Source organism: Anomaloglossus baeobatrachus, chromosome 6 (genome assembly GCF_048569485.1).
Source record: "Anomaloglossus baeobatrachus isolate aAnoBae1 chromosome 6, aAnoBae1.hap1, whole genome shotgun sequence".
NCBI classification, from domain to species: domain Eukaryota; kingdom Metazoa; phylum Chordata; class Amphibia; order Anura; family Aromobatidae; genus Anomaloglossus; species Anomaloglossus baeobatrachus.
Window position 1 is genome coordinate 492,755,025 of NC_134358.1, and position 17,271 is coordinate 492,772,295.

At 42.5% G+C, this 17,271-nt stretch overlaps 1 protein-coding gene across 4 annotated transcripts in view; it reads left to right on the top strand.

The window, feature by feature from the left end:
- The window catches only part of LOC142243464 (sodium channel protein type 5 subunit alpha-like), a 587,685-nt gene that overhangs the window by 539,679 nt on the left and 30,735 nt on the right, over window positions 1–17,271 (top strand). For 3 of the 4 annotated variants that reach the window (XM_075315409.1, XM_075315410.1, XM_075315408.1), the window contains exons 24-25: window positions 4,000–4,056; window positions 14,336–14,500. In XM_075315409.1, the coding sequence (XP_075171524.1) occupies window positions 4,000–4,056; window positions 14,336–14,485 (207 nt within the window). In that variant the 3' untranslated portion in view covers window positions 14,486–14,500. Of the gene's footprint in view, window positions 1–3,999; window positions 4,057–14,335; window positions 14,501–17,271 lie in introns of those variants that run through there. The other variant, XM_075315411.1, reaches the window with a different exon arrangement.

Consider the following 17,271-nt stretch of genomic DNA (forward strand, 5'->3'; position numbering starts at 1 on the left):
CTTACAAATAAGCTCATCCCTACAGTTGATTGTGCTCCCGATTATTGGCGTGATCCTTTAAGCTGACAATACTCATTATATAGCTGTTGATCTAACAATCGTTTGGCTGACAGCTATGTCTCCCTACTCGCCTATACAGAGGAACGTTTGGTTCGGCTGGGCACTCCTCTGTACTCCTAAAGCTGGTGTCACACACAGCGACAACGACGTCGCTGCTACGTCACCATTTTCTGTGACGTTGCAGCGACGTCCCGTCGCTGTCGCTGTGTGTGACATCCAGCAACGACCTGGCCCCTGCTGTGAGGTTGCCGGTCGTTGCTGAATGTCCAGCTTCATTTTTTGGTCGTCACTCTCCCGCTGTGACACACACATCGCTGTGTGTGACAGCGAGAGAGCGACGAAATGAAGCGAGCATGGAGCAGGAGCCGGCGTCTGGCAGCTGCGGTAAGCTGTAACCAGCGTAAACATCGGGTAACCAAGGGAAGACCTTTCCCTGGTTACCCGATATTTACCTTCGTTACCAGCCTCCGCCCTTGCTGCCAGTGCCGGCTCCTGCTCTGTGCACATGTGGCTGCAGTACACATCGGGTAATTAACCCGATGTATACTGTAGCAAGGAGAGCAAGGAGCCAGCGCTAAGCAGTGTGCGCGGCTCCCTGCTCTCTGCACTGTGACATGTAGTTGCAGTACACATCGGGTTAATTAACCCGATGTGTACTGTACCTAGGAGAGCAAGGAGCCAGCGCTAAGCGCGGCTCCCTGCTCTCTGCACATGTAGCGACGTTATGATCGCTGCTGCGTCGCTGTGTTTGACAGCTAAGCAGCGATCATAACAGCGACTTACAAGGTCGCTGTTACGTCACAGAAAATGGTGACGTAACAGCGACGTCGTTGTCGCTGTTGCTTAGTGTGAACCCAGCTTTAGGGACTAGCTTATCTCCAAGCGAAGAAAATGGATCAGCCATTGAACATCCAATGGTCGGATTCTACTCTCCCTCCATATCTGTTGGGACAAACTTTGGGAGGCCTCTATAAACATTAGCTTGTTGGCCAATCCTGCCAAAATTGCTTTGTGAATGGGGGCCGCTAGGGCAACCTCAATTATATAACATGAAACCTTTTGCAAGTCATCAAACCTCTTAGGCTATGTGCCCACTGGACTCTGTATCTGCGGATTTTTCTGCAGCTAAATCCGCAGCATTCCCCCGGAATCCGCACCTTTTCATAGGTGCTGAATTTGTGCTGATTTGTTGCGGATTTGTCGCGGATTTGACGCGGATTTCGTTGCGGATTTTGCCAATTTTTTTACATTCAATTGAATAAGCAAAATCCGCAGGTAAATCCACAATAATAATTGACATGCTGCAGATTTTTCCGCACGGAAATCCGCATGATTTCAGCTGCGTAAAAATCCGCAGCGTGGGCACAGCATTTCCCAAATGCCATAGAAATGGCTGGGGAGTAGCTGTGCTGCAGATTTCTGAAAAATCCGCGGCATTTCCGCTAGAAATCTGCGGCAAAATCCGCCCATTTTCCGCAGCGTGGGCATATAGCTTTAGAAATGTGAGACAGGGGATATAGCTCAGCTGGGATCTTTGCTTTGGTCCAAGCAAGTGGCTATGGATTCACAGATGACAGCAGCAGACTGGCATTTTCCACACAGATACGGCCACTGCCGTGTTTATTGTGTACACTTATCTCTCAGTGTTACACATGCAAAACCAGGAAAATAATGTCTAAAGGCAACTTTACACACTGCGATATCGGTAATGATATCTCCAGCGTGCGTACCCGCCCCCATCGGTTGTGCGACAGTGGCCAATCGCTGTCCGTGTCGCACAACATCGCCCGGACTCGTCACACGGACTTACCTTCCCTGCGACGTCGTTGTGACCGGCGAACTGCCTCCTTTCTAAGGGGGCAGTTCGTTCAGTGTCACAGCGACGTCACAGCAACGTCACTGAACCACCACCCAATAGAAGCGGAGGGGCGGAGATGAGCGGGACATAACATCCCGCCCACCTCCTTCCTTCCGCATTGTGGCCGGAAGGCAGGTAAGGAGAGGTTCCTCGTTCCTGCGGTGTCACACGGAGCGATGTGTGCTGCCGCAAGAACGAGGAACAACTTTGTTACTGCTGCAGTAACGATATTTGAGAATGGACCCCCATGTCACCGCTGAGCAATTTTTCACGTTTTTGCGACGATGAAAAATCGCTCATAGGTGTCACATGCAACGGCATCGCTAAAGCGACCGGATGTGCATCACAAATTTCGTGACCCCAATGAGATCACTTAAGCGATGTCGTAGCGTGTAAAGCCCGCTTTAGGCCATCTGGCCACTAACTAACAACAGAATGCTAACTACAAAATAAACCTATGTAACAAACAAAACAGTATTCTCTTACTGTGTGGGTTCCTCAGCACAGCCAGTGGAGGTATGGAGTCTCAGCACCAGCAGCCATGAGCCTGTCCTGCTCTCCTCAGTAGTCTCTTTGTTCTGAATGCCTCCTGATTATTTCAGCTGATCCGGTGAGGAATCACAACCTGGATTGAATGTGGAGAAGGGAGCAACCAGTCCCACTGCCATTCCTACTGATTGCTCCAGGAAAAACCGAGCCCAAAATTACACTGAAATAAACAGGCTTCAGTGACTAACTTCTTGCTGAGCCAGATATAACTTTCCCAGCCCATTTGCATGGACCAACCGCTCCACAGTCAGTACATGGAGGCATATGAAATGAACCGAGCGGAAACATACCTGTTCTCTAGTACTTCTCTCCTCAGCATCTCACAGAATGAATCCACATTTTAACTTAGGCCTATTTCACACTAAATTATAATCTACATTCTCTGGTTCCATCAGGGCTTCCATCTGAACTGACGGGACCATTGACTATACTGGTGTAGACGGAATAACCATGTGCTCTATCGTGCATCATTTTTGGGCATCTACGCTTTCTGCAGGCGGACACCCAGACGTAGTAGACTCCGCCTGCACCATTATCATAAATGGCCCCGTCGGCGCATGCGTCCGAAAACCGTTTTGTGGGGGGCTGAGACAGAAGGTCCGGCGGGACCAGTGAACGTAGGTAATAACGCAATGTGAAAGCGTCTTAAGTTTTCGGGGTGTATTATTTTTCTTCAGTTTTTTTCATATTTTTTTTTCAGTATAGTAAAATATGTTACAGTAATAATCACAAAAATCTATACATGACAAAAGAGCTGCAACAAATGCTCATAAACCGCAAATGTGAGTGAAAGCGTGAAAAAGAAGAGATACATTTTATGTTTATTTGTTCATTTTCCAACAGTTTTTACGAGTACAATAAATTTCTTGAAGTTCTTGGGACAATTTATGTTTATACACTTTGTATATACTGTATGTTTCTATTATTTTACCAAAAAGCAAGTCTGGTTTGTGCCAATTTTCCGTCATATTTGCAGCCTTCATATTGGATGTTCTGGTCCTCGGCAGTGATGTAGCAATGTTATGTGCGCCTCGGCCTGATCATCTCATTGCTGGGATTTAGTAGCCAGTGCTGAAGCATTGCCAGTCATGACATAGCGCCCCAGAAATGCATTATTTACATAGACACAGAACCGGTGCTAATTACTGCAATATGTCGTGTGCAGACATGGTGATACTTTGCTGGCCTTCTGACAACGTGTTTTATTTCCTTATTGTTCTGCGTTTCTCCCTTGTGGCGGGACACAGCTGTTTCCTCTTGAAAACAGAATAGGAGGCTTTGTACACACTTTTTTTTTTTTGCCAAAGACCTGGCCACCATTGTAAATTGGATATGAAATGGTAATGTAAAGAGCTTTTGTGAAGTGAGCCCTGACGTTGGGTCCGAAAATATGTCCAATGGCCAGACGCTATCCATTATTGTGAAGGCTATTGTGTACAGCCATCAGATGTAGCAAAAAACAATACAAGTGGAAACATACAGGTTTACAATAAATTCCATATTGGACTAAATTCTATTTTTTTTTGCTTTAGGCAACATTTAAAGGATGGATGGATATCATGTATGCTGCCGTTGACTCACGTGCAGAGGTCAGTATATCTGTAGTAGTCTCATTAGGAACTCTGCAATTTAGTGAACTATTCAAGTTTAAAGGGAATCTATGAACATGCTTTTGCTATTTAATCTGAGAGCAGTATGGTGTTGGGGCAGAGACCCTGATTCTTGGGATGTTTCACTTACTAGGCTCCTTGTTGTATTTTCAAGAAAATCAGTGTTTTATCAGCAGGAAATTATCACTAGAGGACTATTTGTCTCCTGCCATGCCTCCTACTCTATGTAACTCTGCCCCCTCACTGATTAGCAGCTTCAGCCTATGCACAAGGTACACATAAAGCTGCCAATCAGTGGTGTGGGTGGGGTTTTACAGAGCTCAGCATTCAGAGAACTGCAAGATTTTTAGCATTTAAAACTGTGATTTTATCAAAACTACACCAAGCAGATCAGTAAGTGATACATCACTGGAATCAGGCTTTCTGTCTCTACATCATGTTACTCTCAGATTACATAACAAAAAACTGGTGACAGATTCCCTTTAAAAAATTGCTTTTTATAAATGCTATGGTAGTATGTGTCATGTTTATGACTATGTTTTTCAATTTCATACATATGTATTTATATAGTATTGATACTTGTGAATTGCATCAGCACCATATTCAGAACCTACATGATTTGGCTCTCAAACATAAACCCGTATGAGGTTTGCTCACATAGTAGCTGCGCAGATCACGTAGGCCTAAATGTAATAGCAGATGGACAAGATTTGTAGCATGTCCTACATTTGGAATGGTTGGGGGTTCACTGATCATTAACCCCTTCAGCCCCGGGGCACTTTCCGTTTTTGCGTTTTTGTTTTTTGCTTTCCTTCTTCTCTTCCGAGAGCCGTAACTTTTTTTATTTTTCCGTCAATCTTGCCATATGAGGGCTTGTTTTTTGCGGGACAAGTTGTACTTTTAAATGAAACCATAAGTTTTACCATATGGGGTACTGGAAAACAGCAAAAAAATTCCAAGTGTGGAAAAACTGCAAAAAAAGTGTGATGGCACAATAGTTTTTGGGATGTTTATTCACAGTGTTCACTATATGGTAAAACTGATGTGTGGGTATGATGCCTGAGGTCAGTGCGAATTTGTAGACTCGAAACATGTATATGTTTACTTGTATCTAAGGGGTTAAAAAAATTCACAAGCTTGTCCAATAAAAGTGGCGCACGTTTTGCGCCATTTTCCGAAACACGTAGCGTTCTCATTTTTTGGGATCTATGGCTCAGTGATTGCTTATTTTTTGCGTCTCGAGCTGTCGTTTCTAATGGTACCATTTTTGCGCAGATGCTACGTTTTGATCGCCTGTTATTGCATTTTGCGTAAAACTTGCGGCGACCAAAAAACGTAATTTTGGCATTTGGAATTTTTTTGCCACTACGCCGTTTACCAATCAGATTAATTGATTTTATATTTTGATAGATCGGGCATTTCTGAACGCAGCGATACCAAATATGTGTATATTTATTTATTTTTTAACCCTTTAATTTTCAATGGGGCGAAAGGGGGGTGATTTGAACTTTTAGGTTTTTTTGTTTTTTTTTTTAATTTTTTAAAACTTTTTGTTTTACTTTTTTTTATTTTACTAGTCCTCCTAGGGGGCTATAGCGATCAGCAATCCGATCGCTCTTATCTATCTGCTGATCACAACTATACAGCTGTAAACAGCAGATTCAGTCACTTTCTGTTTCTCTCTGCTCGCGGCCGAGGGAAAACGAAAGTGAAACTTCATAGATGCAGGTGTCATCACATGACCCTGTGCTACGATGGCAACCACCGAAAGTCACGTGATCACGCACGTGACTTCCGGTGGGGGCGGCGGTAAGTAAAAATCATGGCCGCGTGCATATAGATCTTGCTGCCAGACTTTGGCAGCGAGATTTAAGGGGTTAAATGTTGCGAGTGGAAGCGATTCCACTCGCAACATGCAGGCACGCGTCAGCTGTTGAAAACAGCTGATATGTGTGCCGACCGCCGCCGGGGGGGCTTAACGGGACACGCTCCATGACGGATATATCCGTCCATGGTCGTGAAAGGGTTAAAATGGCTATAATCTGTGGGAGAAACTTACAGCAAATAATAAATGTAACCTACAGTGCCGCCACAGGGTGAATGATGTATTACATAATGCCCATTGAAATCAGTGGTGATAGTTTAATCCATCCATGTGCCTGGTGATCCAGAGAAAGAAATAGAGAGATGCTTTTTTAGCGGTTTCTAATTGATGATGGTCAGAACAATGGAAGGAGGTGGGCCTTTAAGACCAATATTATAAATTGTGTAATAAAGCAATATATATGTTCCTACCAGTATATGGCATTTTTTAAAGCATATCTCCTTGATGGCAAGCCTCTGTGCCATAGATTTCAACATTTATAGGAACATTTAAGACCCATCCCCAACTTTGCCCCCTCTCTACACCATAGTACCCTACCCCCTCCAACAATGCCCCAATCCACCCTGTATCACCCACTTTTGAATGAGGTTTACAAACACCATACCCCTTTAAGCTTTGATGGACCAGGAAATCCATGACATTAACAACTATGGCATCAGGGAGTTCTCATCCGTAAGTTGGTGGCAGATGAAGAAGCTTGTGCGCAGATACATCGCTTAGTCTTATCCATTGAAGTACAGTGCGCTATCGACTGTGGTTTTGCAATCAGGACTTTAAAGGGAACCTGTCAGATCCAATATGCACCCAGAACCATGAGCAGTTCTGGGTGCATATTGCTAATCCCTGCCTAACTGTTCCTTTATACACTAGCAAAGATATAAAGATCATTAGAAAATGTGTTTTTAAAAATCCTTTATGATATGCAAATGAGCGCAGGGAATAGTCGCAAGTTCATTATTTCCCTTGACTAGTCCACTCTCAGGGGGTGCTAACATGCTATTTAATACCCATTGCCCAGCATCATCGGAGGTGATGCATGTACCTGTGTCTCTTGTCACTGCCTCAGACGCCGGGTTTAGGGTCATTGCGCATGATTAGAAGTCACTGCAATTCCAGTCATGCGCACTGAAAGTGCCGGGGGCTTCTGATCATGTGCACTGAGCCTAAACCTAGCATCTGAGGCTTTGATAATGGACACAGGTATGCGCGTCACTGCCGATGATGCTGGGCATTGAATAGCATGTTAGCACACCCCTGTGGGCGTACCAACATGCTAAGAGGGCGAACTAGTCGGGGGAACTAACACCCTTGCAACTACTCCCTACGTTCATTAGCATATCATAAAGGATCTTTAGAAATACTTTTTCTAAAGTTCTCTTTATCTATGCTAGTGTATATAGGGACAGATAGGGTACGCTCACACGAGCGTGAAAATCGGACGAGTGCAATGTGAGAAAATCTCGCATTGCACTCGGACCTATGTTAGTCAATGATGAAGAGCAGTTGGTCAGCTTTTCTCATATACAGATTCTGGGTGCGAGAAAAGCGGCAGCATGCTGCGATTTTCTACTAGAGCCGTATCCCTTGCACCCATTCAAGAGAATAGGTGGGTGTGAGAGATACATTGGACTGCACTCAGATGTTATCCCAGTGCAGTGCGATATACGCACAGGCTGACAATGGAGGAGATGGGGTATTAACCCCTCCCTCTCCTCCGCAGCGCCCACACTCACACAGCTGTGACCTGATTGCAGGATCGGATCACAGTCGCATGACACTGCTCACGCTCGCAGCAGAGTCATTAGCATATCGCATCCGGTGCTGTCGCTACGCTCGTCTGAGTCCTGCCTTAGGCAGGGAATAGCAATATGCACCCAGAACTGCTCGTGGTGTTGGATACATATTGGACCTGACAGGTTCCCTTTAAAACAGCTAAAGTTGGATAATGCTTCCTCGAGATTTTAGACTAGATTGCTATGGATGGATAGAAGACTTTCAGTACAAGAGTGAGTATCCAAAAAACTATGCAGACCTATGCACGGAAGTATCTTAGTAAAATATGAATATTGCTATATTATACAATTTCTGATATTTATTCTTAAGAGCCCAACCCTTTAACCAAGACTCTTTATCGGGGTATTAAAAGATAGGTTTTCCAAACAAGACCGTTCCTTTCAGTAATCATCTTCTAAATTCTCCCGTTAGTCCTGGACATGTGTACTGCGATAATTGTACCAATATTAGATTGATTGATACGCGGTTGTACTCGATCACAAAACTCCTCCATTCTTCGTGAAAATAAGTGGATGTTCACTGCACATATTGGAAAGAACAATAATTAAAAAAGTTGCTGAAATATGAGACGTAGCTCATTATTAAAGCCAATTAATGTGAAATACAGTAATGGTTTGGCCTCAGAGTCTTATGCTTCATTCCAAAGACCATTCTCCTAAATAATAATCAAAAAATATTCTACAAGCAATAATGGCACCAAGAAATGTTCTGGTTAATGTAAAACATTAGTAAAACAATTAAATCTCTAGCTGTCTGTCTCGCTCACACTCGGTGGTCCTGTGCCATTATATTCTAAGTGGTAAATGGACTGGCTTCTATATATCACTCGCGTCTCTCCTTCTCCCCCGATTGACACAGGGTTTTAATTAGCACAATTTATTTTCCAGATGATATAGAGTGGGTTGATTTGGACTTGTCAGGACAAGCTCATTAATATAAAATGATTTATTTAAACAGATTTAACTAATTAGGAATTAAATGTTACATTTCTCGTAGTGATTAGCCATTGAAAACAAACACGACTAATGATGACTCTCAGGCCTCGTGCACACAGGCATATTATAGCACTGGTTTGTCCAGAACTATAGGAAGACACACATAGAAGTGTATAGGGATTTACTGTGTCTGTTTCTTTTAATTACTATTTTTTGTGTTTGATTCAGTAGCCGATATTATAAACCCAGGACTAAGTCTGGCTTCATATTATAGCAGCTGAGTTCCAGCTTTATTGTCCCGGATCAGAGGAAGCTCTGTTCTTGGCTGTTCATCTGCTAAGCTTGGTTAAAGGGAACCTATCAGGTGCAATATGCACCCAAAACCACGAGCAGTTCTGGGTGCATATTGCTAATCCCTGCCTAACTGTCCCTGTATACACTAGCATAGATAAAGAGATCTTTAAAAAAAAGTATTTCTAAAGATTTACTATCTTATGTTAATGAGCGCAGGGACTAGTCGCAAGGGTGTTATATTCCCCGACTAGTCTGCCCACTTTCAACGATATTCTCTGATAAAGACCATACAGGTCGAAACGTTTGTTGTCGCTAATCCCCTTGCCTTCTACTGTCCACCATCTGTCTACTTTAATAAATTCACAATTTTGCATGAAAATTCCTGGAGAGTGCAGTGAACTTTTTACTATATATTACCCGACTAGTCTGCCCACTTAGCATGTTAGCACACCCACAGGGACGTACTAACATGCTATTCAATGCAGCATCACCATTGGTGACGCGTGTACCTGTGTTCGATGTGACCATGCTTCTGAATGCCGGGCACTTCTGGTCATGCGCAGCAGACCTCTCAGAAGCCGGTACCCAGCTTCATACTGTGCATGACCAGAAGTACACCACATTCAGAAGCGCGGTCACAGCGCACACTGGTAACGCTGCATTGAATAGCATGTTAGCACGTCACTGTGGGTGTGAAAACATGCTAAGAGGGCGGACTAGTCGGGGGGATATAACGCCCTTGGGACTAGTCACCACGCTCATTAGCATAAGATAAAAGATCTTTAGAAATACTTTTTCTACAGTTAGGCAGGGATTAGTAATATGCACACAGAGATTTCGTGGTTCTGGGTGCATATTGCACCTGACAGGTTCCCTTTAACAGCAACCTGGGCACTTAACAAGGAGTTTCCCTCTGTAAAGGGCCATTTATACCCTGCGACATCGCTAACGATATATCGTCGGAGTCATGGTGTTTGTGACGCACATCCGGCGCCGTTAGCGACATCGCAGCGTGTGACAGGCAGGAGCGACCTTAAACGATCGCAAAAAAGTCAAAAATCGTTGGTATATGAGAGGTCGTTCATTTACCAAAAATTGTTATCTCGTACGTAGTGAGGTTGTTCCTCGTTCCTGCGGCAGCACACTCTCTATGTGTGACACCGCAGGAGCGACGATCATCTCCTTACCTCCGTCCACCGGCAATGAGGAATGAAGGAGGTGGGCGGCATGTTCCGGCCGCTCATCTCCGCCCCTCCTCTGCTATTGGACGGCTGCCGTGTGACGTCGCTGTGATGCCGAACGCATCTCCCCCTTGAATGAGGGATTGTTCGGCGGACACAGCGACGTCGCAGAACAGGTATGTGCGTGTGACGCTGCCGTAGCGGTAATGTTCGCTACGGCAGCAATCACCACATATCGCACCAACGACGGGGGCAGGTGCTAATTCTCGCGACATCGCTAGCAATTGCTAGCGATGTCGCAGCGTGTAAAGCACCCTTAAAGGGGGCTTTACCCGCTACGATATCGTTAATGTTTTATCGTCGGGGTCACGTCGTTAGTGACGCACATCCGGCGTCATTAACGGTATCGTAGCGTGTAACACTTACCAGCGACCTTAAATGTCCTCCAAAGTGGTGAAAATCGTTCACCATGGAGAGGTCATCCTAAAACCAAAAATTGTTAATGTTTGTTTATAGATGTTGTTCCTCGTTCCTGCGGCAGCACACATCGCTGTGTGTGACACCGCAGGAGCGAGGAACTTCACCTTACCTGCGTCCTGCCCGCAACTAGAAAGGAAGGAGGTGGGCGGGATGTTCGTCCCGCTCATCTCCGCCCCTCTGCTTTGATTGGCCGGCCGCTTAGTGACGTCGCGGTGACGCCGAACACACCTCCCCCTTGAGGGAGGGATTGTTCGGCAGTCACAGCGTCGACGCCGACCAGGTAAGTGCGTGTGACGCTGCCGTAGCGATAATGTTCGCTGCGGTAGCGATCACACGATATCGCATGCACGACGGGGCGGGTGCTTTTGTGTACGATATCGCTAGCAATTGCTAGAAATATCGTAGCGTGTAAAGCCCGCTTAAGTCTATCAGTGACCAATCAATGCAATTATGGGGTGCCTTTGAATTGACACAACAGTTGGACCATAAGGCCACATGGAGTATTCGGTGAATATTTTACATCAATATTGTAAAATAAGCCAAAACCAGGAGTGGTTGAAAAGTGCAGAGGTGGTGCCCGTGTTTCTATTAAACCTTTCCTTTGATTGTTCTGCTCTTGATTTTGTCTTTCAAATACTGATGTATAATACTCACCAAATACTCAATGTGTGAACAAGGCCTAACAATAGCCCTCAGGTCTGCCACTTAACCTGTTAGGCTGGAGTCACACTTGCGAGAGACTCGCGCAAGTCTCACATCGCATCACCCAGCATGGCCACACACTCCTGACAGGAGTGGGTCAGCTGCATGTATTTCTATGCAGCTGAGATGCTCCTGTCCGGAGAGCTGTAGGCCATGTCGGGTGATGTGATGCAAGACTTGCACGAGTCTCTCACAAGTGTGACTCCGGCCTTAGCCTAAAGCATGGCCTTATTGGCTTCCTGTTAATACACTTTTGAAAGAGATAATTAATGAACATGTCACCAATTTTCTGAGTAAATATAGTTTTAAAGGTGTTATTGATATGAATTTCCCACCAGTTGTCGGTAATAACCCATCCAATCCACACAGGCAAAAAAATCAAACCATAGATGTCCATAAATTAAATTGTATAATAATGAGAAATGACAGGGAAAAATTATTGAATAAAGGGATGTGCAAAAAGCTATGAAAAGTCCTGACTTCAGCTGTTATCTATCAGGTACCCTTGTGGGACTTGTACATAATGTAAAAAAAGAAAGTGTAGAACATTTTTTCCCTCCCAGAAAATCTGCATTTAATGATGCAAAAAAAACCAAAACCAAACAAAAACAAAGTACTTCTACAGCTCCAATAATAAAAACAATGAAAAATATTGTGGCCCTTGTTATGGTCAACAGAAAGGTTTTTCTATGTAATCTGACAGGAACATGAGGCAGAGACAGAAACCCTGATGCCAGTGATTTATCACTAAAGGCCGCTTTACACGCTACGATATATCGGGTGATATGTTGGCGGGGTCACGTCGTTAGTGACGCACATCCGGCCTCGTTTGACATATCGTAGCGTGTAACACAAATGAGCAACTGTGAACGAGCAAAAATACTCACCTTATCGTTGCTCATTGACACGTCGCTCATTTTCAAAAAATCGCACGTCCTTCTGCGCGTCGGTTGTTCATCATTCCTGAGGCAGCACACGTCGCTCCGTGTGACACCCAGGGAACAATGAACACAGCTTACCTGCTTCCTGCCGGCAATGCGGAAGGAAGGAGGTGGGCGGGATGTTACGTCCCTCTCATCTCCGCCCCTCCATTTCTATTGGCCGGCCGCTGTGTGACGTCGCTGTGATGCCGAACGTCCCTCCCCCTTCAGGAAGAGGATATTTGCCGTCCACAGTGAGGTCGTTCGGGAGGTAAGTGCGTGTGACGGGGGTTACCGAGTTTGTGCAACACGGGCAACAAATTGCCCGTATCGCACAAACGATGAGGGCGGGTGCGATCGTACATGCGAACGCACGATAAATCACCGCGTGTAAAGCGGTCTTTAGTTTACTGGTTGAAGCAGTAGTGATAGTATCACGATATTCTCTGCTGCAGAATAAATAGAGCTTGGAATGCGGAGCTGTGTAGATCACGTCCACATCACTGACTGGCAGCTTTCTGTGTACGTTGTATATGGACACAAAGCTGCTAATCAGTGGTGGGGGTGGGGTAGGATCAGGAGGCATGAGATACCTAGTCCATTACTTAGAATCGCTTGCTGATAAAACACTGATTTTATTGAAACAACAAAACACAGCCCATTTAGTGACACATCTGTGTCTCTGACCCTACACCACGCTGCTCTCAGATTACATACCAAAAGCCTGATGACTAGACTATATGTATCTTAAAATTAAAATGAATAAACAAATAAATACATTAAAAAGTGATGGTGTATAATTTTCTTCTTGGAATAGATTTGGCTGGTGTTACATGATATAGCATTTATTACACTATGAAATAAGAAAGAAAGAGAAAGAGTCAATATGCCATCAAGCCATCATACTTTTTTCACTGTACTTTAGTGGGATCTGACAAAATATGGCACTAGGACCAACGTTATTCAATGAGGCAGTGAACATGTCTGAATACCAGCATACACAATTTTCCTCCAAGAATTGGAAAGCACACGACCATTCAAGTCTATGGGTCCATGAAAATAATCGTACTGATTTTCATGGACTGACAGAATGGAGAAGATGAAAAAACTTTTTTTTGTTATTCTTTTCCACATCTAAGAAAAACTGATCCCACTCTGATCAAACTCCGATCAGAGCCAGACTGAGTCTGATTACCATAATCGGACCGTTGTGTTCGGAAGAAAATACGGTTTAATGAACCTATCCTAATGATCAGTTTTATCAGTGGGGCATAATACTCAATGTCTTGTATTATTATTATTATTATTTATTTTTATAGCGCCATTTATTCCATGGCACTTTACAGTGAAAGAGGGTATACGTACAACAATCATTAACAGTACATAACAGACTAGTATAGGAGGAGAGAGGACCCTGCCCGCGAGGGCTCACAGTCTACAGGGGATGGGTGATGGTACAATAGGTGAGGACAGAGCTGGTTGCGCAGTGGTCTACTGGACTGAGGGTTATTGTAGGTTGTAGGCTTGTTGGAAGAGGTGGGTCTTGAGGTTCCTCTTGAAGCTTTACTGTACTAAATATGTAAAAAAGTGATGGCAGAAAACAGTCAGGTGCTTTCTACTGTACATCTCTATTAGAGATAAACGAACCTGAGGTTCGATTTTTGAACCGTACACCAACTTGAAAAAAATCATGGTTCGGGTGGTTTATGTGCGAACAAAACTCGCGCGAGGAACGCTGTGCTCAGATACGCTTGGTGCTCAGCCCTGTGTGGGCCGCTTGCAGTGTTTGATCACTGGGGGGTAACAACAGCATTATTGGAAGTGATCTGCTTATGGCTGGCAGTATGTGGGCGGAGCCTCAAACGGCCAATCAGTTACTTGCTCCTGGGTTCCATTCAAGCTCGAGCCAGTAAAGGCTTGGCTCATTTGCTGCCGGCGAACCGAACCTCCACGGAACCGCTCATCACTAATCTCTATAACACTATTCCAAAATGTTTTTTATGTTGTATTGTGTGTTATATTATTGACTGATCTTTTGGATTTTTTATGCTTTTTGTTTTCTTCTAGACCGAGCAACAGCCAATATATGAAACCAATAAGTACATGTACCTGTACTTTGTCATATTCATTATTTTTGGATCTTTCTTTACTCTGAACCTTTTCATTGGTGTGATCATAGACAACTTCAACCAACAAAAGAAAAAGATAAGTATCTAACTTATGCCATCATTGTCCCTTAATTTCACAAAGGATTGCAATATCTATCTATCTATCTATCTATCTACCTATCTACCTATCTATCTATCTATATATCTATCTATTTACCTATCTATCTATCTATCTATCTATCTATCTATCTAACTTATCCATCTATCTATCCCTCTATCTATCTATCTAACTTATCCATCTATCTATCCCTCTATCTATCTATCTAACTTATCCATCTATCTATCCCTCTATCTATCTATCTAACTTATCCATCTATCTATCCCTCTATCTATCTATCTAACTTATCCATCTATCTATCTATTGATTATCTATCTATTATCTATCTATTTTTTTGATCAATTTATTGATTATCTACCTATCGTATCTATCTATCTACGGTATCCCTCTGTCTATCTTCTATCTATATATTTATCTATTTTCTAGCTATCTATCGACCTATCTATGGTATCTATCTATTATCTATCTATCTATTTTTTATATATCTATTGATTATCTATCTATCTATCTATCTATGGAATCTATCTCTATCTATCATATCTATCCATCTATCGATCTATGGTATCCATCTTCTATCTATCCATCTATCCCTATATCCATCTATCTATCTATCTATCTCTCTCTCTCTATCCATCTATCTATCTATCTATCTATGGTATCCATCTTCTATCTATTATCTATCTATCTATCCATTATCTATCTGTCTATCTATCCCTTCCTCTATCTATCTATCTATCTATCTATTTATCGATCTATGGTATCCATCTTTTATCTATCTATCTATCTATCTATCTATCCTTCTTTCTATCATTTAAAGACATTTAATGTATTCTCTTTTTATCAGTCTCTGAAATAATATTTGCTAGTTTATTCTTTTATTCTTTCCCAAACTTCTGGTCTTTGATTTGGAGGAGACGGACATGAAACATTAACTTTCCCAGACATAAAATCCAGAATTCATAAAGCCGAATCAGATAAGCGAAAACACTTTTCAAAGAAATTTTTTGTTGTATTTCTCAGGTTGAGTAAGATAGGAAATATCCCTTTAGAAGACTATGACTGTGTTATCATCAGCTCAGATGTGCTGACAGGCAGGAAAACAGCCGGCAGGCTCCATATTTAGCTGTTAAACGGGGACGTCATTCATTTATCCATAGAATGAATATTAAGAGAGGCAGATAATGTGGTTACATCCAAGAAATGGGTTTTTTTTTTGTATTATTAATGTGAAGGCTGTTGAAGGGTTTAATACATGAGTTACATAAAGATTTTAGCCTTACATATTACAAATGGTATAATGATACTCATAATGATTATTATTAGTAGAAGTTGTCGTATTAATTTCTTTTTCTTTTAGGTATTGCAGTATAGTCACTTGCCTACTAATCCACACCGTGGGTTTTCCTGCAGCTCTGCCCTGACTATTTTAGAATCTGACATATTACTGTGCCCACACATCCATAAATGCTTATTAATGCAGTATGCAATCATGTCCCTCTGTGTACTATACTATAGGCGGCCTACACAAAACGGCAAAGTTAAAAACAAAAAAATGTATAAAGAAAAAATAAAAACATAAGTCAATTGTTCTATTTGTTTCATAAAACGCTAAGTGAAAATGAATATATCCAGCCTTTTTATAGTCTTGAATGGCAAATCTGCTTGATAAATAGCAATTTATGTAATACATAGACAGCTGTTACAGAGCAGCTCACTTTTTTCACAAGAAGAGGGGGTTTAGAATAGGAGACCTCCACCTGTGGTATCCAGATACCCTAATACAGGGCATAATGATTGGGGTTGTCCTTTAAAGTCACCGTTGCTTTTTGTCAAGAAATGTAGACTTATTTTAGACATAGTGGAGAACCCTAATTTGAGCAGGTCATATGCTAAAGATTTCTTATGACCATATTTTGATTGACTTCTTGGTAGTTGATCCGAAAGGTTGTCTTATTGAGTAACAATCCCATAGAAGTGAGTAGTTGATCTGAAAAGGTTCTCATATTTGGTGACAATCCCATAGAAGTGAGTAGTTGAACCAAAAAGGTTGTCTTATTGTGTGCCAATCCCATAGAAGTGAGGAGTTGATCTGAAAAGGTTGTCTTATTGGATGACAATCCCATAAAGGGGAAAACTCCAACTCCAACCAATATCTACTATGATCTGTCAAGAATTTAGTGTATTTTTTTTGCTTTTTTTTGTAATATTTGACTGGACTCAGAAATAGACAAATAATATTCCACTTTGCTCTTCCATTAGTGGGGTGTACATCTGTGGTTTGGCCACAAGCAAGTTTTCAAATTTTTTCAACATTTGCATCCAATGACCAAAAATATTTGGTCTCCAGTGATTTTATCAACACAAAATGTACTAAACTGCTCTTTTCTGCCATCAATACCAATGTACAAAATACATGCTGCATAGTAGACTGGCCTTTAGTTAAAAATAAAGTCCCAAATAGACGTCTGTTTTGCGGAATGTACATAGCAGACACCCAAACAAGTTAATGCTGGGTGAACCCTACTTTATGTAAGAGGAAAAAAGGAATGGACATATGGAACTACAAAGGCCAATTGTTTTTGAGAGAGAGAGAGACATTATTACCAGAGGTGTTTGGTAGTGGTGTACTCTATACATGGACTTCACATGTATATGGTTGGTAAAGTTAGTTATGTGCCAACCTCATCTAAAATGTTTGGCACCCTAATACTTGCGTACTATGAAGTGGTATATATGACTATGTTCTCTGTAATTACTGCACAATTGACATGTATTGT